Source organism: Onychostruthus taczanowskii, unplaced genomic scaffold, assembly GCF_017590055.1.
Source record: "Onychostruthus taczanowskii isolate IOZ18803 unplaced genomic scaffold, ASM1759005v1 scaffold33, whole genome shotgun sequence".
Lineage (NCBI taxonomy): Eukaryota > Metazoa > Chordata > Aves > Passeriformes > Passeridae > Onychostruthus > Onychostruthus taczanowskii.
In genome coordinates this window covers 7324707-7348950 of record NW_024500683.1, presented here as the reverse complement: position 1 = coordinate 7348950, position 24244 = coordinate 7324707, and the positions used below count along the sequence as shown (strand labels likewise).

General features: G+C 39.1%; 1 protein-coding gene across 13 annotated transcripts in view; it reads right to left on the bottom strand.

Annotated features, from left to right (window-relative positions):
* The window catches only part of DST (dystonin), a 290720-nt gene that overhangs the window by 140606 nt on the left and 125870 nt on the right, over nucleotides 1-24244 (bottom strand). For all 13 annotated transcript variants that reach the window (XM_041410734.1, XM_041410735.1, XM_041410736.1 and 10 more), the window contains 8 exons: nucleotides 19676-19842; nucleotides 5070-5182; nucleotides 4833-4939; nucleotides 4183-4302; nucleotides 3758-3853; nucleotides 3552-3679; nucleotides 553-646; nucleotides 84-238 (listed from right to left, as the gene is read on the bottom strand). In XM_041410734.1, coding sequence (XP_041266668.1) covers nucleotides 84-238; nucleotides 553-646; nucleotides 3552-3679; nucleotides 3758-3853; nucleotides 4183-4302; nucleotides 4833-4939; nucleotides 5070-5182; nucleotides 19676-19842 — 980 coding nt within the window. The remainder of the gene's footprint in view (nucleotides 1-83; nucleotides 239-552; nucleotides 647-3551; nucleotides 3680-3757; nucleotides 3854-4182; nucleotides 4303-4832; nucleotides 4940-5069; nucleotides 5183-19675; nucleotides 19843-24244) is intronic.

Here is a 24244-nt window from a genome sequence, read left to right as displayed (position 1 = left end):
TTACAGAGAACTGAACATTTCTTCCATAATGGAAATCCACATTTGGGATATTTATTTATTCACATAAACCTACTATAAAGTACCTTTGAACAAGCTGGTCTGCTTGATAGTATTTCCCATCAATAAGAATCTGGGCATCAATCACTTGCTGGCGGAGAAGATTCTCAGATTCAAGAAGATACCCAGCTATCTCTGCTTCATGCTGGAGCTGGAGCCCTGACTCCAATCGCTTGGTGTCCTTAATAAAGAAGAGAAAGTCATAAGCCTTGCAGCTAAAACCAAAGAGATATCAGGTCTAAGAATTCTTTTTTTTTTTAAACTTATTCTTATCTTAATTGTGAAGCATTTAATTAACTACAGAACAAAAAAAAATGTAACAGAACACACTCTAGGCAACTTGTGGTATTTTCTTGCAGAAATGCTATCTTAACAGTACAATGAAAATAAAAGTAGCAGCTATTAAGGTTGCCCTCACAAACCCTTAAGAAATTTTTGTCATTCAACTTCTGTAAATTTATGACTACAGACAAGTAAAATCCCTGACTGACTTACAGACTGCAGAGCATTCCGGGCAAGTATCAGTTTGTCCTCACAGCTCCGGCTGTCCCGCTGAATTCTGTTTGCAATTTGCTGCAGCATTTCCAACCTAGATGATGCCAAAGCACGTCAGGAAAATAAATAAGCGCTCTGTTATTTCTATTTACAATCATGTTGCATGACTTTAAAAACAAACAAATAAATCAACAGCATCTACCACAAAGCACAAATGCGTATGTCAGTTACCTGTTCCCTTCTAAGGTTCCATTACCAAAGCTTATACAAGATTTAATCAGCGTGGGACCACAATTAACAGAAAGGAAATTCTCATTAGAGTCGACGCTGGTTCGAGTACTAGTGCTGTTGCTAAACAGCGAATCACTGCTATGATAGCTGTAACTACTGCTATTCATCTTTACATCCAGATCTTCTGGCTGTTTGCATTTGCTGAAAAATGAAGATAAAACCACTGCAAAATGTACAGCTTCTAGGGATGAAATTCCACTACTGGCTTTTGAAACACCTTGACTCCTCCTTTATATAGGCTTCTGTAAGCACATTTAAAACCCAGCAATTAATATTCTGCCAGCTCTTCAAAGGATTTTACCTGGGGCTATGTACGCTACCTTGCTTTTGGCTTCCCTACCTTGCATTAAAGCTTTGCAAGTACAGACTAGGCAGCAACAATGGGGCGTCTCTAGGAAACAGACACACCAAATATTTTATTTAAGTGTCACTAAATAACTATAAACCAAGTAAGAACTAAAAGAACTCTTTGTGTATCTCTCAGACTCTCCAATGGAAAGTTTCAAAAAGGAATAAAGGGAGAAATCCACACCTGACAGTGCAGTACAAATAACCTCCAGTCTGGGCTGACTCCTTTCCTTTCAAATAGAACTGCACAATAAAACTGGGGGATATCAGGGCTAATCAACTCATTATAATATAATCTGAGACACCTATACACCATCCAACCTACTGTCATCCCTGCACTGTCCAAGCATGCATCTTCACTAACTGCCCTGTCCCACTACACTGTCCTCCTTAAAATTTCCCTTCATCTTCTCCCACATTCACAGCCAGTTGCTTCCAGTTGTTTTGACCAGAAAATAAGTAAGAAAAATCTGATCACTGCTTTCAAGTTTACTTTTTAACTCAGATTTTGGGCTGGGGTGATTTTTTCAGTATTTCAGTGCCTGCTTTTAGGATTCCTGAACAACCACACCCATCCCATAAGATGACTGTTTACGCAGCAGAGCTCAGCAAAGGCACAGACACACCCCTGCAGCAATGCCAAACTCTGCTAGTTTTGCAAACTAGAGCCCAATTTGGCACTCTCCTCATTGACACCATATAAATTTTGATCCCATATACCAATCTGACCACACATTGTCTGTTTATGTTGATACTTTGAGATGTATTCAACAGACTTGCAAGCAAATTTTTATTACTCACTAGGTTTCAGTATTGGCTGAAGTCACATTTTTGCCACAATCAAATTTCACCCCAGCAGCTGTATCAGCACCTCATAATGATGAGATGCACTGGTAACCAGTGCAACAAACACGAATTATGTTCTTGTGTCCACATCAATCAATACTTTTAACTTGGTGACTAAGCCAGAACAACTTAATGACATTTTCTCTCATTTTACAGTAAACATCACATGTAGTGACTACCACCATATTACCTGCCACTAAGTGTGTTTACCCTTCCTGAAATATGGGAAGGAAGTTAGGTTCATGTTTGTTTATCTGTGCTCAGACCATATAAAAAATAGAAATAAACTAGTGTCATTTACACACATTCTCAACAAAGATAATCCAGGTTTCTGCAAGTATGAACAGAATTTCTGTTGGTGAAGCCAGACACTTTGCTTTCAGCAGGTTGGGACAGATTAACCTACAAGACCCAGCAGGCTGTATTTCTGCTGCTGCTTTCCACTGTTCTGCTCTGCATAAGAGGGAAAACTCAGTATGGACAACTTCGTATTCCTCTGTAGGAACTTGTTCCACAGTCAGGTGCTGTGAATCAACACCTCCTACTGAATCTGCCATTTCAGTCATGCTCTTGCTCTTGTAAGCATGACACATGTTTAATCAGTCCTGACTGTCTTTGTCCTCTGACTGAAATCTCTCTTGCTGAGGACTTCCTATACAATGGTCTGGATTCTTCACAGAATTCTTCTAGTTTCAGGTACCTAAACCAGAGAGATAGGTCACCCTGTTGTCACCAGAAAGTCAGTGACAGATTCTCTAGGAAGTGCTTCAGATCTTTTATGTCTCCCTTGGATGCATAAAGTCAAGCAGAATTAATCCAGATCCAGGTGTCTGTATCTACCTGCAGGTAGAAGCCTCAAATATCAATTAACTTTAAGAGGGTTTTTAAATTAATGAATGGTTAACACCTGTGTCTCCCACAGAACTTAAAAAGGCATACCATTAAAAAATGTACTCAGACTACATCAAGATTTTAATCATGTTTAATATGTCATCAGTGATGTAAAAAGTGTTCCACAGCCTACTGTCATGGAAGGCTACTATGCCTTTCCACATCTAAACACTTGGTGTGTTCTCAAGTACCACCACTTTTTAAACCTCTACAATGTTGTGCACCAAGAAGAATACACATTTCATGTAAAGGATGAGGATGGTCCTTATATGAAATCAAGATGGAATGAGACAGTGAAGTGGTACAAACCCAGCTTTGACTAAGTGCACAAAGGAAGTGGTTATATATGTGCATAAGTGCTTTGATGATCTGAGGCACAGATGCTGTTGATCACAACCTTCTGAGCCCACAAAGTTGTTTATGTCTGGACCTGCCTCTAGACAGGTAGAGAATTTCAGACCATGAAGAGAATTTCAGACCATGTAGAGAATTTCAGACCAGAAATGTTTGATCTAGAAAAATAATATGGACATTATCATAGAAGAAGATATTTACAAATTTCAGTATGGGTTAAAACAACAGAAAATATATTAACAAAGCCTGTCAAATATTCACTAGCATACCTCTCCACTTCAGGCCGAAGGGTCTTCTCTCTTTCCAGCATGGCAATAATCAGCTTTCCCCATTCTTTTTCTATATCATTTGGATGGTAGCCTTGAGAAAGTTTGATGCGTCCAAATTCTATCCAGACCTTAAAAATTCATACGTACTTGTTATTTTACACCACAGAAAAGAAACTTCTATACATTTCAATGATGTTAAAACTTACCTCTAGCAGTTTATACAGATGTTTGATTTTTGATTTATCTGTCTCCTTCGGTGGAATTTCTGTTTCTTTAAACTGTAAATATTGATTATAAAGTGCCTACAGAAACATGAAAAATAACATCAAGTTTTATTTACAGTGAATATCACCTTGGTCTCCAAACCCTCTTCTAATATTCTTCACAAGCTTACCTTTATACTGCTCAAATAGCGTTCTACAAAAAACAATCAGTGACAAGGTAAAGATTTGCTTTTGATTGTTCATATGTTACCAACGTATTGATTATACTTTGAAAACATTAAGGAGTAGTACTGTTCTGCAGTTGACTTGATTGTATAAATCAACAAGCACGTCATTTGTTCAAGTATGCTTTGAGTCAGTAAGATAAAGTGTAATTCCAACAGGCAGTCTAAGCCACCACACCTCACCTTCAATTCCACAGGATTATTGGGAAATGTTCTGTCAGACATTATCGTGACATGGTGTCTGATCCACTGCATGAGGTAGTTCACCATATTCTGATATTCAACCCATTTGACTTCAACATCCTGCCAAAGCAAAACCCAGGTTACAGAAGAGATGAAAATCATCAAGAACTCATTTCTGCTTCAGCTTTGAAGACTTCATGTATATAAAAAATAGATTTTGAAATCCTGCATTTCTGAGACAATATTTATTTGCTCTTTAAAGATCAGTTAAAGTTTTCAAATATATGATTTCTGTCTTCAGCTTTGATCCCAAATAATTCTACTGAAAACAAAATATTTTCTAGATTGATAAATTCCAAGCTGGTAAGAATCAGAAAGGCATAATTTATACATTCACAACTGAAAAGTAAGAATTTTGACTCAATCTTTCTCCAAATCAGGCACATTGTTTTCAGTTAAGCTCTTTGCACAAATATTTTCATGTCCATGACATGAAATAGCTAAGACACTAAAATCTCAGCCTAGAAAAACTATGTCAAAGAAAAGTGTGACAGCAGTCCTATGGAAGATCTGGCTAACATTCTGGATCTGAAATTCATAATTTTATTAATGTAGCTCACACACTACACAAGTATTGTTTTCCTACTTACATTTGCACTGATGCCTTCACCACCTTCTGGTACTTTGGGAAATGCATCATAAAGTGATGACACATAAGTTATTACTGACTTCTCATCAGGTGAGGAAACATCGACATCTAAAAGAGCAAGATGGAACAGTGCTTTATCACATAGTTGTAACAATGCCCACAGCTACAACCTGCAGGCAGATTGGATTTTATTTTCGTGTTGGGGGTTTTGCAACAAAACCATCTGTAGATCTATTACCTTCAGGATCCAGAAGTCTGGCAACACCAAGTTTTTCTGCTACAAAAAAAGCATGTTCTAAATTTGCGAGGTTGCTTTGAACAGCAACGGTATTCATGTCTATCAGGTCCGGCCTGTCAAATAAAAACAGTGACACTTGATTACAACTCTTTACCAGTTTTAAATTACTGCTGTACTAGTAGATCAAACCATGATTATGGATGGACACAGCAACAGAGTTTTCATTATAAAAGGATTCCACTAAAATCAGGTGAACAAGCTGAGACCACTGCTAACTGAGAAACATAAGCAGCAGAAAACTACAACATTCTGTTCTTCATGTACAAGCTGGTTGCCAGCTTGTATACACCTCTTTTTTCTTATGCATATTTTTTCATGTGCATTGACACTATATTTCAACACCTTGTCCTTTCCACTGCCCTTGAGATTAAATTTACTTCTCTCTTTTACAGGAGGGAGCTACTTTCTACTGCTTTCGCAAGTTTTCAGTCATTCTGCATCAAATTCTTCAGCATGTGTCAGAAGCCACACAGTAACAAAGGCACAAAAACATCACTTCAGTATTTTCTGATGAGCTTTAAAGAGATCTTCTTCAAACACATTTAAGCCCTGCTTTCACATATATATTGGTGCCAATTCTCTTATAAGTAACTCTCAGTCCCATGCACTTAAACCTGCACACCTTCATCCTGCTAAACTCCATTTCCAGCCACAATATGGAATATGCTTGCTTTAATGGAATAATTGCCTTAAGCCAATCTTGCCTATAAATATTTTTAAGGCCCATAATTATTATCCTGTAACAATCCTGTACCAGCATTACTACTTTAATGTCTTAAATTAATGTAAAACTTCAAAACTAATATTGTCTTTGATGTTTGCTATGTAGGAGCTGAGTTTTAGATATTGTGATTCTCAGTGTGTTGCTCCTTGCCTCTTTCAGCACTTGCAAATCTCACAGCTGTCCACCAAAAGGAAATACGGGATTTTCAAACATGCTGAGCAAAAGCACATCTCACTGAAGTCAACTAGAGCCACAGAGTCTGAAACCTTTGCTAATGAAATCCTACACTACCGAAAACCACACTCGCCATGAAAAAAAAACCTAAAACAAAACACCAAAAGAAAAAAAAAATATTGGCATACAACATTCAGCAAAAAATTCAGTTCTTAAATTTTCTCATTTTTGCTTCTAGAGAAACTATTTTCTTAGTTTTACCGAGTAGAAGTTTTAAATAATTGCAAAAGATAGAAATAAATCTATCAAATACAATTGTTCAAGATTAATGCTAACATTTCATTTGGCAGCACCCTAAATTCCCTTGATAACAAAATGGTATTAACTGGGAAACTCAGTACAGTCTTGCCTTTGAACTAACTACAAGGGCACTGTAAATAAAAATCTATTTCTTTTCAGCCATTTAGAATCACTGTGTTCCTTGTGCTCTTTTGAAGGCAAGTCTACAAGACAGATAATAACACTGCACCCATTATGCCTTGAAAGAACATTTAATAATAACAAAATGTAAGCGGTGCAATATAATCCTCCTGAGGTGGTGGGACTTTCCATTTTCAATATGCTTAGTGGGAGCATGATCAAGCTCACGCTGCTCTTCTCTGAATTTCAGTGCAACGAAAACAATGCAATGAAACCAATAGCTGTTGCTCTCAGCAGCACAGAAAATCCATGAAAAATACAAGACAATACTAGAAAACTGAGCACCCCAATCTCCTCTTTCAGCCACAATAATGGAGATGGTATGAGTAATAAAGATTGCTTTAGCAGCAGTTCCGACAAGAGAATCAGGTTTTTGTAAGCGTAACACTGTTGCTTAGGTTATTTTTTTCTCCTTCCTTCTTTACATTTGTTTCACATTTGATAAAAATGTCCCAAGAATAATCACTTGCACTGCCTGACTGCCAACTCTCAGAACATGAAAGGACATGTTGTAAAAGCCTTGACTATTCCCAGAAAACAAGCTGCAAGCTGCAGAGACACTAACACAATAATCTCCTTAGAATAAAGCTTTCATTCAGTTGAAGAGGTAAAGTGGTTCTCACTGCAACACAGGTAATGAAATCAACAAAAACAACTGCTCTTCCATAAAATACCATTTTACATCAGTGCTGCAGCTTCACCACCCAGCTGAAGAAGAGCCTACTCTGTGAGATGCCTCCCCACCTTTTAAACATATTGTCCCATCCCTGCAACTCCTACCAGCACTGGATTATATTACAGTTTCCCTTTAAGAACAAGGGAAAATTGCAATGAATACTGCAATATTATGCACTTAGTACATAGTATACTGAACTAGATTAACTGGTCTATAGTTATCTAAAGTCTGGTCTACGAGAAAATACTACAGAAGATGGCATTCATGCCTGTCTTGATAGCGCACGTCTTTGGTTCTTTAAAGCAAAGAGAAGGCTCCACAGCTGACTGAGAACAAGTCCACTGATGGCTTATGAAAGGGAAAAGACAAGTGTTATCACCTGAAAGCAAAAGCACCTGGCAGGAGGCACAGCCAGATCGTGCTGCCTAGGGCTTGGGGCCTCCCCCTCTGCACATCACCCTTTCCTCCTCACAAGTAGTAGAGGGATGTATTGCAAATCCACAGGGAAAGGAGTTTACCTCCCAGAGCTCAGCAAAGGACTTTTTTAGCCTGCGAAAAGTGCACCCAAAAAACATGGCTCAGGAAATCACTGATTGCCATACTGTTCCTTTTGTTTAATAGTGGAGATTTTTTGCAATTTTAAATGGAAATAAATTTTTACATAACTGTAAGCCATTTTTACATACTGTAAGCTTGCAGAGATACCTGTCCACTAACTCGAAATAACTGTTGAAATTGCAGTTGTGATGAGCATCCTCTAATACATTAATTGCCATAGTTGTAGCAAACACTAGATTTAAAAGCATTGTCCATCATGGCAAACATTTCCATTTTTTAAGGCTATAGAGCAAAAATATGAGTTTTTTGAAGTTTTTTTGTCATTTATTATAAATATATTTCATATCAATTTGCATAGCATTATTAAGTAGTTTTATGCATAATCAAGAACAAATTAAACTAAATGCCCTTTAAGTAACATACAATGACTCTACCTTCTGTCATAATATTGTGAGTCATTTTATGGCAGATTTTTCAGCGGCCTGGGGCCTTGCCATGAAAACACACATAAACATCCCAAACACCAGTCGAGTTGGAACATTCCATGCAAAGAAGATGCTTCTACTGCAGCCACACCTAAGTCAAGGGTTTGGCTCCCACATTGAGTGTCATTAATCATTTAATTTATTAAAAAACTGCTGCTGCCATTTGAGATCTCAGTGTAGGTGTTAGAAATTAGATACAATTTGTATCAGAAGTTATGGGGAAAAAAGTGCAAATAATACAACATGAATTAGGAAGCCGACAAAATTATGATAAATTCAAGAAAACAATACCTAGTACCACAAAGAGAGGGAAGAGAACAATATCTGAGTAACAGCAGATACTTCTGGTCTGCAAAGACTGCTTGAAATCAGAGTTGTGCATAATAAATAACATTAGGTACTTGTAGATTTTTCTCATTGCCAGAACTTAATACCTAGAAAAATAGTTTAAGATCCCAATTAGCAGCTATAATATTTGTCCATTAAAATAAAATATTATATTTGAAGGAGATTTGATACCTCAAAAGAGAAAAAGATGTTTAACTGAACTTTATTTTCCTAGTCAATGATGAAGAAGTCACATCCTTCTCCTCACTCTTCTAGGACAACACTTGCTCAAGTTACAGCAATGTTAATCTTTACTAAAACATACATATCAGAGTAATATTCCACATGAAAATTCTGTTAATGCATTCAGAAGGTTGAGAAGCCTGAAGTTATTTACATGAACCATCTAAACTGTTTAATCTCCACAATTCTTTCTCAGTCAAAACTCTGCATGCTGCCTGAGTAATAACCTGTTATTAAAGGACATTTCATTCTTGGCTTCTATTTAGTTGAAACACTGACGCAGGGACTTTCAAGCAGAACTCTCAAAAAACATGACTGAAGATGCAGAGTGAAGTGTACCACACCACTACAGTCCAATTAGCTTTTCCACTGCTGTAACTAGAAAATGCTTACAGAACTTAAACTTTTTTTTTTCATTGTTCACAGAAAAATTAAAAGGATGGGTGCCAGAAAGACTCATGCCTTTATTAAGGATGGAAGGATTACTAGAACAAATGAAAGACCATGCCAGAATATACAGTCATAGAAAAAAATTTAAAAAACAAACAAACAAAAAATCAATTCTAGAGATTTTGGTTAATAACAGAAACATTGCAAAGAAAGGAATCAAAAAAAATTTCAAGTAAAACTGAAATTTTAGCTTTATCTCTATCTCTTCAAATATGCATCCCCTGTTACTTTCCCAGGAGCTCTACAAATGAGATGATGCAGCAAAATATATAATTTAACCTCTACAATTAGGCCTACCATTTGCCTATCACTTAACAGAGTTTCAAAAATATCAGTGTGTTTACACCAGTTTACATGTAGAGTCACTGTTTTGGAACTTTCTAAAGAATTTGTCCCCACATCAGGTACAAATCTAAGCCTTGTTCAAAACAGCTTGTCAAAGAACCTGCTTAGAAAGACTGAGGCAATAACACAATGGGAATGATGGCTGGACTTCAACTACCCCATACTGTTCTTTGTGCTTTTCTTGATTCCCCACGCTTGCAGTGCTCGCACACTGTCGTGACCAGGAGATCTAATCAGAGATCTAATCACAGTGTCAGAGGTAGCTAATACATATATGCCTACCACATTTTCCTGGTTTTTTTCAGAGATAGTCTGATTACTTAGAGAAGAGGAAGAGGAGAGTTTCTGCTCAAGAATGGCGAGGAGGTTTGACTTTGTGGCATTAGGGAGGTACAGGTCTCTTCCATCATCACAATCAAGGACCACCATGTGGACATACAGCACAAAGTTCTGCAGCAGGTTCCTTGGTATCAAAAATCCCATGCCAAGGAAAGGACATAAAATGTCAACTCTGAATCAAAACTATCTTCCATTATACGCCAGACTTCCTCCTCATTCAGAAGCTCTAGATTCACATATGATATGGTGATAAAAAAAGTTACCCCAATGCATCAAACCACTGGGTGAAGCTGAGCTGTGATGTCACTGAAGACAGGCAACAGTCCAGAATTCAGAGAAAATCAAAGATTTCAATTAGAAAACTGTCACTATAGGAAAGCTTTATCCTTACAACTGTGATAAACAATAAAGCATGCTGCTGCATGCAGCTCTGCATATGGTTTGTTCAAGTATGTGGCAAAATCTTTTCTAAATCTCCACAGGTCCCCAGCCTCAATTACATACTCTGTTGATATGATCATTGTGCCTTTTATCCTTTTTGGTTTTGTCCTCTTCTGTTGGTATGGCAGGAATGCTTGCTTGCACTACATGATTTTATGTATCTCTATAGATTTCACTCAATGCCTCTATAAAGATGAACAAAAACACCCTTTTATTTCCTTGAGAGCTGAAAAATTCTCATGTGATCTGTACTCTTCAGCTCTCATTTGCTTATTTCTTCACAGTTTTTAATCTAAATTTTCAGATATGATGAATAAAACTGAAAAAAAACCAATTGCAAAGGATAGTATAACAAAGGCACACTATTTACAGATGCATGTCTATTCTTCAGACATCCCAACATATTATATCAAAACTTCCCACATAAAAAGAATGAATATTTTAACTGCACTTAAAATAAGGAAAGCAAAAGCTGTCATGTGCCCCAACATTAACTAATCCTCTAACAACATACAGAGCTAACTCAGGTAATTCCTTCTATTGTGCATACCCTTGACTTGAAAAGCGCTGAATTTAATAAACCTACTGAAGCTGCCTGTCCTACCTTTGTTAGCACTGCAAAACTTTACCTGAAACTTGCCATACCAATTAATTTGGGTAAATACACAATTGTGGCATTGCAATGTCAATGATCTTTTAGTTAAATGTGGAGTTCATCTTTAGCCATGCAAAACAAACCCTAATCACAACTTGGCAGTAAGTTTGCAATGCAGCTTTCAAACTCAGTACAAACATGAATGACACTAGAAAGGATCTGTTAGTCCTTTCATTAGCTTTAAAATGGGTTTTTACACTCTTAGTACTAAAAGCTGTTTCCCTGTCATTACAAAACCAGTAATGGTACAGCGACTTCAGCAATTTCTAGCTAGGATTAAATTTAAATGGGAATAAGGCTTGTGACTCATAACTTCAACCCACACCATGCAATCCACAAAAATAATCATAAATAATGTACTTTTCCTTGAACTGTGAATACCAAAAAGACAATAAAGAAACCCAACTAAAATGTTTTTTTTGTTCTGCATCCGGAGAATACACCCTCCAGACCACAGTAGTGGCTGCTTGACAGAATGGCTTCCTAGTGGGATTAGTACAGCTACCAATGAGGAAGAATAGTGAGGTACTGTAAAGAATTCAGACAATTTCCCAAAGGCTCCTTGTCCTGTCTTGGAGGCAACCAAGTACCACATGTACCACAAATTTGCCAAAGGCATCCCATGAAGGCCAAGACATTTCCCTATGTGATTTATCACTGGCACAATATGCCCCCACTGCTCAGACACCACATCCTTTTGGATTAAGACTTCTGACACCCTTAGGTGTCCTGGTCTTTGCTGATCCAAGAGTACGAAACACATGAAACCCAAATTTAAAAAACCTGGCCTTTCAATGCAAAGCGTTGCTTTACATTTTATTCTCATTAAAATGACAAAGCTTTGATTTAATCACAGATTGTTTTTGGTTTGTTTTGTTTTTGTTTTTGTTTTTCCTGAGTTACTGCAAAAAGAAAACTGTTATTCAGCTGCTACTTAGCAGTAGGATCCAGCACAACATACACGGAGATCATTTTAAGTTCAGATCTGAAATTAATCAGCCCAACTGACTGGAAGTCACCCATCTAATACCCACTAAGGCTAACCACCACCACAACACAAGACACTAAAATTGCAGGCACGCTTCTGGTACTATTTTAACACAGCCTTTACCAAGAGCCATCACAGAATTCTGAGTGCATCTGATTAAGCTCCAGGTTAGGTAACTTGCTACTTGTAAATCCATTAGAAATATACTCAGGCAAGTAATATTAAAAGCATGTCAATATTTTTAAGCACCCTAAATGCATGTTTTTTTCCCAAATTGCCAATTCTCAACACCAAGTTCATTTATTCCACACAACAAAATCTGTTGAAAATAGTAAGAACCACACAAGGAGGTTGCTGGAAAAGGGGGTGCAACGCAACCAAAGTCACATTTTCTTTTTGTTAAATCTGGGTTACAAAAAAGCACAAGTCACTAAACAGCAAGCCAAAACCAGCAGATCCGACTAATCTCTTTATTTAAAATTTATCCCCTAGCATTTCAAGGCTTGACACTGTGTAATATTTAGTTTCTTTCTCATTCATTCCCCAAGGGTGTTCAACATGTTTCTGCAAATTGAGGCATTATTATCCCTCCCCTTAAGGAATGTATTCAAGTCAGTACCTGAGCGTTGCAACATGTTTTAACATCAGAGGGATGCCACATGCACTGCTGGCCAGGAGCTTAGTGTTCAACCAACTATATATACACAGCAAATCATCCTGGGTAAGGTTGAAACAGCTTGTTCCAAACCAGAGCAGTTATTTAGTAGGCATCAATCTAGCTTGCTCCATGCTATACCACATCAGAAAAACATCCACTTCGTAACTCTGAAAGCATACTGAGTTATGATAGCAACATTTCAAAAGAAAAGCACTGTGACCCTGGAAAATTTGCCTCACTTTATCTAGCATTTATGGACCTGTTACATCGCTGCTTCCTCTGGGAACATACTGCAGCTTCTATTCCTCTTCCTCCCACAAGATGCACTCCATGTACCTACACTGCATGCTGCATTCACTGTTAGCCTCTGTCCCTCTTTTGTCTGGGAACAGTAGCCATCTCCTCACTCACTCTCTACACTGAATGAAGCTTAAAAGTACAGGCTTTGTTGTTTTAAGGTCTCATTAAGGCCTTGCACAAAGTTTAGCAGTAACAAAGGCTCCTCTGTATCCCATCCCTGTATTTCTTTAACAGAAATTCTTTAATACAGTACAAACATTTTTATTGTACTTAAAATGTACCCCTTTTAACTCTATCACCACCCCTGTCTGTAGCATTTCTAATCCTTGCTAGGTGGTGCCAAAGTTTATAGAAACTGCATGTGGCCTTAGCAAGCCTTGGAACAGCATTACATGAAATAACCTCACTGGTTTTCTTGCCTTAAACCTTTCACATGTATACTACAGTCCTGCTTGCTTGTCACACTGCTGTCTGCCCTGAACACATTGGATCCCTCTTCTCTCCTAAGCAGACTTTCACATTTCCTATGGTTGCTGACATTCACCTGGAAGTCCAGACACAGCTGGACATGTCTGAGTGTCCAGGAGGCAGACCAAGGGCCCATGGCCTTCAGTCACCAGTCCTTCCCATGGCGTGGCTGTGGCCCATTGTGAGCACACTCTGCCAGGCAGTGCATGAGCCCAGCTCCAGGGGCAGCACTGACCCAGGACAGCTCCAAAGGAGCTGCACCCTGTCTGAGGGCAGAGGGAGAGCTCAGCCATGCAGACCATGCCCTGCTGTACCACCTACCCTCAGGGCTGGACCCACTTAATTGACTAGAATAAACCTAACACCTGAGACTAGAACTTAAAAAATGTGTCTTTATCTGGGAACTGAGCTTGCAGGGCTTCCTGAACAGATGCTATTTTTCACCATACAGGCACCACTGAAGCTACTCATTAAACACTATTACCTAGTTACACAAAACCACTATGCTTTTGCTGGAATTCCTTTTGTAAATGCTAAAATCAAAATTAACTCTCTACTATAAAAGCTGTGAGAATACAAAAATAAAACGTATAATGGATTGCACACATTTTAACAAAAAAAACATACATGTGATATTAATCTGATCCTATCCTCTATACTTCATCTTTTTTCTCTAGAAAAGATGAGTTAGTCTGTGACCATGTCTGTTTTCTGAATATCAACATTCACTGTCCTTTATGGAGCACCTACAGGTGCCAGCTGACTGTAAATGTTACAGCTATTATTTTTACTATTTCTTAAATTCCATTTCAGACACACATTTACTGAAATTTCCTGTAGTCCTTATGTACCAAAGGTTCAGGGCAGTCTGAGACCAAAACAATAGGTTTGCTACTTTGGCATAACTTTTTATCTGAATTTATTGTAAAATAAATGTATGTGCCAAGTGCAATGTAGATCTACAATTCAGATTACTAGCTCTCATCTGGCATATGACTCCTACTGAAATAAGAGCAACTTTCACTCTCTATAGAAAAAAACTGTTGCTGTATATAGGGGATATAACTGGGATCCAGTTCTAAAAAATTAGTGCTTCTTCTTTCTGGTCAAAAGGCATGTACAGGGGGAAAAAAAAAACCAAACAAAAAACAAACAACCCCAAAACAATCAAACCAAAAAAAAGGCAACAAACCAAAAAAAAAAAAAAAAAATCAAGCATTTACCCAAAACAGCCTAGTGACTAGAAATACCTAAGGTGATAATGCTGCAGAATGAAGATTCCAGGGTGTAGGTGGTAGTATCTCCAAAAAAATCTGAGCATTACACCCTGATTAGAGTCTGCCTCCAACTTCAAAGTCTGGCTTACATTTTTTTGCTACGTACTATATGATGACACAAAAGAAACACCACATAATTTTGAAACTGCCTGAAGTCAGATTTCTTCCAACACAACATATTGAATAAAACAGCATACATCTTCAATGAAAAATTAAGCTATAAAAGGCAAGTGATATAACAGATGAGACATACACCATATTCTTGAATCTCCTGGGTGTATCTGTATCTTTCACCTGACCACATATCTGAAGAAAAATATGGAGGCTAAAAAAACAGTGAGATAGATTATATGTTTAAATACAAATACAAATCTGGTTAATGTCCAGTATTAAAACACACTTTTTAATGTTATAATTTGATTCGGTCTTTCTGTGTAAGGACAAGTATTCCCAGAGAACAGAGTAGGTTTAGATTTGATATTAGGAAGGAATTCCTTTCTGTGAGAGTGATGAGGCACTGGAACACAGCCCAGAGCTGTGGATGCCCCAACCCTGGCAGAGTTCAAGGCCAGGCTGGATGGGGCTTTGAGCAACCTGGTCTAATGGGAGGGGTCCCTGTCCATGGCAGGGAGGTTGGAACTAGGCGATCTTTAAGGTCCCTTCCAACCCAAACCATTCTGTGATTCTATGATTAAACCAAACTCCAGGGCCTGCAACGGACCCCCCCAAAGCAGTTCTTGAGGTCAGTGTGAAGCCCTGTTCCCAGGGATTTAACCATGTACAGGATGTAAATGGAAACTTTCTATACTCTGTACTAAAGTTCAGCCAAGTAATCTTCAATATTTCCCTGTAAACACAGGCCACTGCAAATTGCTGAAAATACAAGGAATCTTCTCACACAGAAAAAAATTACTTTTTTCTAAATTTGGTGGTGGGAAAAAAATCAAGTGGTATATGGATCCAAGTACCTCAAATAAATCAATTTTTCCCTCTCATTTCCATTATTCATAAAAATTACTTTCCTTGATTTAAAGAGCACTACAAAATCCTTGGCAAGTCATTCATAGTCTTAACAGAAGTAAGAGAAAAAGTAACTGAAGGCCTTTATGAGAAGCTCTGACAACCTAACCCTCATTGCTCAAGAGGACAGAAAACAAATATCCTACATTTGCTCAGGAGAGAGGGCGAATGACTCCAGTGTATGAACTCCAGCACCTGTACACTGCCCACATCCCTGCTGGACACTGCACGGGGAGCACTGCCAGCACAGCTGTGGGTGCAGAAAGGACAGGGACACAGGGAAGAACCTGGGTCACCCACTGGGCCACCAAGTTGCTTTAGTGGGTATGACAGTGATGACAGGGAAATCCCAGCCTTATGGAGCGTCTCCCATGCTTCTAGGGGGAGCAGGGAGACATGGCATACCCATGCACTATTCCTGCAGTTCTGCACCACAAATCTCGGCTTGCTTGCATGAAAAGGTGCTAAGATCCTCTGTCAAGACAGAAAAACAAAAGAAACAATTCTAACCTGCCATTAAGAGAGGGCTGGCTGCCAGTTCTGCTGAAGGGAGAGGCTCTCTGCCTGCTGGCAGCTGAGTCACAGCCCAGCTCCTTGCCCAGCCCTTCACAGCTCTAGCAATTTCCTGAAGTCTTGAAGCTGGTATGTACTTGCAATTTAAAAAAAATCACATATGCCTGGAGAGGAGGTAATTATGACCTGCCACTCCTATCCTGCCACCTGTCCTGGAACTGGACAGTGACATCTCCCTGTCTCACGGACCACTGACTGTAGGGGTCACGTTGCACTCATATGGCTCGTGCTCTCGATGGTGCAACCAGAGGCCCCTCAGCCTTGGTGCCAGGGCTGTGGGCCAGGGCTCTCCTCCGGGAGCTGCTGGTGCTCTGGCCTCTGGCCCACAGCTGAGTTATGGCCCCTGCAGTGGTGCAGCCAACCTGCAGGCAACACTCGTGGCAGGTCCAACCCCAGCACAGCCCCAGGGAGGTCTCTGTGCGAGGGCTGGGACTGCCCTGGTGCCCCCCTGGCTGTTCTGCTCCTGACTGGGCAGTGGAATGGGCCCTGACTGCCAGGCCCTGCCTGATGGACCTCTTTAGGGAGCTCCTGCTGTTGTGCCTGGCATGGCACTTGCCCTCCATCCACCACCCAGCTTACTGTGGCTCAGCACAACTGCAGTTCTAGATACAAGCCTGCGTATTTGAGCCTTCTGGGTTTTACTGTTATAACCCTTAAAATAAGGTTTGGCCAAATTAAAGCCCTTCCAAGGCTTGAAGTCATGTCCCACCTGAAGAGCCCTGTCCCCCATTTGCAGAGTTTATTCTCCTCCCACCCCAGGGTGCCTCTGTACAGAGAAGTATCTCCAGTGAGCACAGCACACCTGGTGCAGGGGGTGCCACGCTACAACACGACTGACAGCTGTGCCCCCATGGGGGTACTCCACAGCGGCAGCACCATGGTCCCATCCCACCACCCAAGCAGGCACATCTGGTCATCCACCCTGGTGGAGCACACCAGCTGGCAGCACCCACAGGATGCTCAGACCAGCTCCTGACACCACCTGTGAGCCACAAACGGGGAGCTATTAAAACAGACAAACAGAGCAATTGGAGAATCACTGCCAGAACCATGCAAATCTTTTAGTGTTTAACCTACTTATTGCTCAGAAGACAAATGAAACATTAAAAGAGGTCTCTGGAGTAAAACAATATAGTTAAAAATAACAGATGACTGTTTGGGAAGATCATTCCTCTCTTGTGAGCAATAGCTGGAAATTATTATCTCTGTTTTAACGGTGCAAAACAAAAAAGGAAAGAAACATAGAAACTCATTGAAATCAGTGGAAGAATCCCATCTCATTTCATTTGAAATGGAATCCAACAACCTGTAACTTCTCACAGCAAAAACACATTAGATAAGACTGGTAAACATTCCTGGGAAGGACAAAATCCTTAGGTGAAGTTATGTTTACAGAAAGAAGTTAAGCTCAATGGAAACTGGCACAGAAGCACACAAAATGGGGACTCTGCTCCCCAGTCACTGAATCACTTGCTTTGTGTAACACACTGGAGTCAAAGGTGCTTGTTCTTCCCTGCTGAAACACTGTGAATGAAACTCACGGAGTAACGCCAGAAACACTCATCCAACAACGCAATTCAGTCATATCCCAAGGTATTAACATTTGCACAGCTGGAGGACAGGATTCAAGTTTTTCATTATTTATTAACTGGTCTGTATCATAATTACCAGTTGCTTGAGCAGTTAAGGCTACACTGCTCTGTGCAAGAGATACATGGTTCTGAAGAAGCTCTGGGAAATATTTTCCATTACTCCATCTCATTAAGTTCTTTCCTCTTTTTTCTCTGTCCAATCCCTCTGTATCTTTCATACTGTTTATTTTTTCAAATATTTGCCTATGCTATGTTCATTCCTCTGGTTGTTCTGTCCCAAGTAAAACAGCCTTGTTGTCTGCCAGCTATTTCCTTTTGTCTTGCCAATGTTACTAAAAGAGACTTTCTTGCTGGCATGCACCTCCTCCCTGACCAGCTACCCAGAACAGAAGCATGTCAGTAAACAACCTCATTGACTGAGATGTAGCTTCATTTTACCACGAAATTATGCAGTGCCACAGCCAGCTTCTCAGGGACTTTGAGCACTGTGCATGATGTTTGCAGCCTTTATACACAGCCTGTGAGGAAAAGGCTGCACCTGTCTCTCATTTTCCTTTAGTATCCTAATCCCCATAAGGATCACATGTATGATGTGTCTACCTAGACTTCCTTCTGTGGTCTAGGTAGAGTGGTCCCACAAGAGGAAATCCAAAACCAAAATAATCTACTCCTGTAGAGGCTCTGTTCACTGGATGTGCAAGAAAAAACACCAAATTTTCCTTTACTGGGGACACGCCTTCAAATTTTACCAATGAAATCATGTACCCTTAAACTTCCTTATTATACACTCCAGGGCATAGAGTACAAACTACACACGCTATGATAAACCCAGAAAGCCTCGTGCAGTGAAGGACAAGTTAGTACACACTGATTAACCCAGCAGGCAGAATACACTCCCACGTGGTCCTTTTAAGACACAAACCTTCTTAGTCAATTCAGGAACCAAAAAAATACACAATAAAGAAGACACATCACCAATCAAGATAGAACAGTGAGCACATCAATGATTAAACCTCTGACAAGCCTGATGCCATAGTCAGCTTTGTCAAGAGAGACCTATTCTCACTCAGAATCCAGAATCAGAAATCCTCTCCTGTCAGTAGACACTTTCAGCTGCATTTCAAGTTAATATCCTGCGCCCTTTAGTCTCTAGTCATAGCCACCAGTGACTCTACAATGTCTGCTTAACATTTTAAGAGTATGGTCACAAAAGCACAAATCTCTTCTCAGACTGAGAACATTCAAGCCAGCTGGTCACATTTTCATTGAGAATACCCTTTTACAGGAAATGCATCTCAGAGTAGGTCTGGGCTCCACACATAAACACTAAAGAAGCTCTACACTCCAGGGCCATCCAAGAGTAAAGTTACACAAGGAAGAAGACAGGGATCTCAGATATCATTCAGTCATACAGTAGTTGATGACTTTCACCAGCAGTGCAGTTTAAACACTACACTTAAACACACACTTAAACATCAGTATGATGAAAAAGGACTGTGGAGAAAACTGAATTCTGGAAACATACTTCCTAGCAGCTTGAACATGCCCCATGAAAGATGTACAGGATTGCTGGAAATACTTCTCTGAGGAAGGAGGGACATGCAAAGGTTAACAAGGCATCCTTTGGCTGCAAGGAGCAGGAAATCACCAAGGAAGAGTCAGTGTCATCTCCACAGCTGCAGTTCTATTACAGCATAAACCACAGAGCCCTCTCTCTCTGTATATTAAAATGCTGTAATTAACATTTTCCAAGGGAGCAAACAGAGTACTTGCCTGTATTTATGAATGATGGCATTAAATAACCTTCCATCGCGCCAGCAGGTAGTGAAATTTTCACAACGTATTCCAGCATAACCCTCTGTTGTTTGCTGTGACCACAGGAGCAGTCTCTCTTTAGCAGACATGTCCTCTGACTCCCCAGTAACATGGATATCAGATATCTAAAACACAGTTAATGTAAAAATTACAGTTAATTCTAATCCATAAGAATGTTTAAAATATTGCAGAAAAATCACTCAGCATTGCTGGAGAATTTATTGTCTGGTATCTGCATACAGGAATACAATTATTATTCAGGTACTGTATTAATATTATTTCATGTCTTATCCTTATGCACTCTTAGTATCTTCAATATAAAACAGAAAATTCAGTTTTCTTCAGTTAGCCAGTTCTTAATTTCTGGGTACAATACAATACTATTGCATAATGCAAAACACTTAACTGTTTATTTACGCTGATAATACAATCTATTTTTATGTATGACACCTATTATGTATAAATGCTAAATAAGTATATATAAAATGCAATATGTTTTATATGTATATAGTCATCCTTATACAATAACCACATTTATATTATTCATAATTTATTTAGCTATGAAATTCCTCTCTTAAAACAGGTTGATTTATAGTACATGTTCTGGAATTCAGTAACAAAACAGTCATTCTGAATGAAAACTAATAACAACAGTTTTAAGACAAAATTTTCTGAGAGATATTTTAGGAATGACTAAAAGACTGAAGGATTATAAATAGAAATTTTGTCTGATCAAGAAGGTTCAGTTTTGTATTATCTAAGGATTATCAACTCCTTATCAGGGAAAGCAGGAAAGTATTGGGAATTTTACATTCAAATACCACTTTATAGTACATTAGATCATCCCCTAATGAAGTTCAGTCAATTTCCTTGGAAAACTACCACAGCATAAATATGAACCAGACTTTTCCCTAATTTGCACATGTATTGTTTGTACCTCATGTTACAGAAATTGTACTCAATGTAAAGTCAAACTCTAAAAAGGAAGAAAAATAAGATGTGCCTTGACAAAGAAAATGCAATAGCATGTTTTCATTTTTCTAAGTGACTGCCTTTCACCTCTTATCCTAACAAGAGACAATGTAAGGTGTTATTATGAACTACATAGGAACCCACGTACCACAAGGCACTGTGTAACAACCTGAGTATGTAGCTCAACCATCACAAAAAGCAGGCAGAGCGGCTTGGGCAGAGGCAAGAGGGCTTGAGGCAATGCCACAGTTTGTGGGTAGACAACAGGCACCTCTGTGAGCCCCCCTGGCAGAGGGAAGTGCGTGCTCCCCACGGGCGCATACCCAGCACTGCAGAGACACAGGTGTGCTCTGGCTGCAGAGCCCGCCTGAGGCCACAGCTCAGGGCAGGTTTGCCCACAAGCAGCGCTGGGTGCTGGAGTTTGCTGTAGAAGAGCTGTAAATTGAGCTGTGCCAATTCCAGCAATCCTGTTCTAGCATAAACCAGGCAGCTACATCATGAGGTCAGATGGGATGGTCATAACAACTTCTCCCAGGCTCAGAATCTCTGCACACAGAGATATCTTCTGTCTGGTCTCTAGCAGGGGGAATTCCAACAGGCTAGGCTTGAAATTATGGGGTTTTCTCACATTAGAGCCACAAAATCACAGGGCCAAGAATGATGTATAGCTTGCCTACTGATGTTGCTATGTCAGGGCCTAAGCCAAGGTGGTGGGAAGTACTGGGAAGCAGGGAACTAGAGGAAGACCCTTAGAGACATCAGGGCAATGGGGCTCACTGCAATTTCTGCTTTTCCACCTCTCATACTTTCAGGGAATGATAAGCATTTACACCTATACAGTAAATTATAAATAAATTAATGTAAAGAAAATTTTACACCACTTTCTATTCAAGTAATCACAAAAATCACAAATTGTGAATGCAGCCTTCAGATACCTATCACAGGCCATTGTATCTGCTGGATCTACGTAAGGGAAAAATACAAACACCAATGCTGGAAAGTAAAACAATTTAAACTGTTCAGCTAGCCCCTAAATAACCTGACAGCATTTTTTGCATCCTGTTGTCTCCAGCTTCAGCATATTTTTAAGAAAGATCAAACAGAAGGGAAAAAAACCTTTTTTTTTGTTCAAAACACAGTAGAGAACACATGCAGCTGTGATAATTTGTAAGTTTCTAGGTATCAAAATCCTGCAAAGAGTATTTACTGAATGAAATAAAGATGGGATGAGTTGTGTCTGTAAAGACAACAGAAAATACAATGTGGCAAAAGACCAACTTGTAATCACTCCGAACATTTTCTTGTAAAGATCTAGGGAACTCAGCTGTAGTGCAAGATTTTTCTGTGTGTTAGCTTTATTGTTTGGTATTTCAAAGCAAGAAAGCAAACTAAATGTTTTTTCAGTAGCTTTAGTTTCTATTCATCACAGAACAACCAGATCACAATATAAATGAAGTCAACCATATACTGCTTATCCGGACAACGCTTCTGAAAGAGATGATGTCATCTCCAAGTGCCAGATGTCTAGCATTAAAAAAACCCCAACAAACCCAAACCTATATTTTTTGTCTGTCATTTTCAGAAAGTCCTCTCTGTGTAATCCTTAATTATCAGATTTTTTTAATATACTCTACCATGAGCAAGATAACAATGCAATTTGCTAATGGCCCTTCCTTACTGCTGAGTTCAAACCCTTAGCCTCCTTCATGGTTAATTGATCAGGGATGGCTCTGTGCACTTCAGACTGCAGAGAGTGCAAACACAGCATGTTTGAGTGCATATTGGATTCCTCTGGAAACAAGTCATTTCAAACACCAAGGTAACTTCTGAAGACTGTTCTAGTATCTGGGGTTAGTATAAACAACAATTTAGTCATGGGCACAAACACAAGGAGAACTTTTACTCTGAACATGACTATTAGGAAAGCTCACAGTTGAAATTTTGGATGGCTAAAACATTAATTCAGTTTGTTACATGAGGATCAGCAGGTTTTTGATCCAAAATCTTACAACCACCCTAGTTAGCCATCTGAAGATAAAGGGAAAGGCTTTTCACTCACAGAGGTAGCCTATTTCACTACAGGTTAAGGAACATTAACAGCCTGAAACAGCCTGAGCACTTCTGTTCTTTAAATAAAGTAGTTCAGCTTTCAAGGCTAACATTTCAGACTTTTTAATAAACATGGAAACATTTTAAAAGTAGAAATACTCTAAGTGAAATGGTGAGTCAAATGGTTATAGTTTACTACACCTACAAATATGGGCTCTAGTTTGCAAGGTGCCCTATTAACTTAAAACTTCTTAACAAGTAAAATACTACCACAACAAAATAAAGTGTAAGAGAAAGGGAGAGACCCCATCTTTCCTTTGATAATCCCACAAGGACAGTAGAGACACCTATCCACCAACTATGCATTATCACCAATATTTCTAACATAATTTTCCATAGGAGAAAAACAGAAGGACTATTAAACTAAGAATGCTAGAACAGAAAATAAATTAAGGGGAAATCAAATCTTCTATCAAAAAATTTAGTCCTTCACACAAACTTTGCGTGAACCTTTTGGATCCCACAAGCCTATCATTTGCTCACTATAAACTGCTTAAGTAGAGCACATTTGTTCCTTAAGCGTGGAAAGAAAGAATTACAGCATTTGCATGAGTTTGAGCAGTTGTTTGCCAGGGATCCAGTTCTCCAAATTATCTCAAAGCCTGTGAATTAAAAGTTATGCAAGAAAAAGCAGCAGAGGTAATTCTCTACACAGCCCTTCTATTTCAGGATCTAAATCTTAACTGGCACTAAATACTCTCTCTTGCTTATAACTGGGAGAACATGTTCACTTCTGCTACTGCACATGCTTTTTCTCAGCCTGTAAATTCCCCCTGCATCACACAGTATACAAAATCCAAACACAAAAAGCCTCAAGCTCTTTCTTTGCACTGATTTTAGTAATGCAGTTTGCAGCCCAAAGAGCAAAGCAGACTGGAGAAGACTTTTTCCAAGAGATAACAGTGATGCTGGATTTCTGTGATTCATTTTCACACTGCAAACAGAAAAAGAGCAAGACTCATACATACAGTAAGAAGTCTACCCTCTGATTTAATCCTATTCTAAATGTTTTGAAGCAAGATTAACTTGACATAATGTACTAAACTGCACAAAAGTACATAAAAAGCTAGAGATGCATGATTCTGGTGGTGTATCATCTCTCTCCCAGGCCACACTATGATGAGAGAAATGCTTATTAGGCTTCAGCAGAAAGTAAGAAACTTTTCTCTCAAAGCAATTAATGAGTAGCCAAGAGCAGTGCTTCAGCAGATCCCTCTAAACTGAGTGCTGTAATCAGGAAAACAGAGGTAATGAAGTAGCTCATATTTGAACACAAAATCATAATTTTTTACATGCATAAGAAACTGTGTCACAGCAAGAAACTCAAAGGATATATTTCAGTAGAGGGGACCATACTGTTTCAGAGAGTAAAATGTCATGTCTCTGATACAGTGCAAATTATCCAACTGTACCAATGAGTTTCCTCTGGTGTCTGCTCCTCAGTTT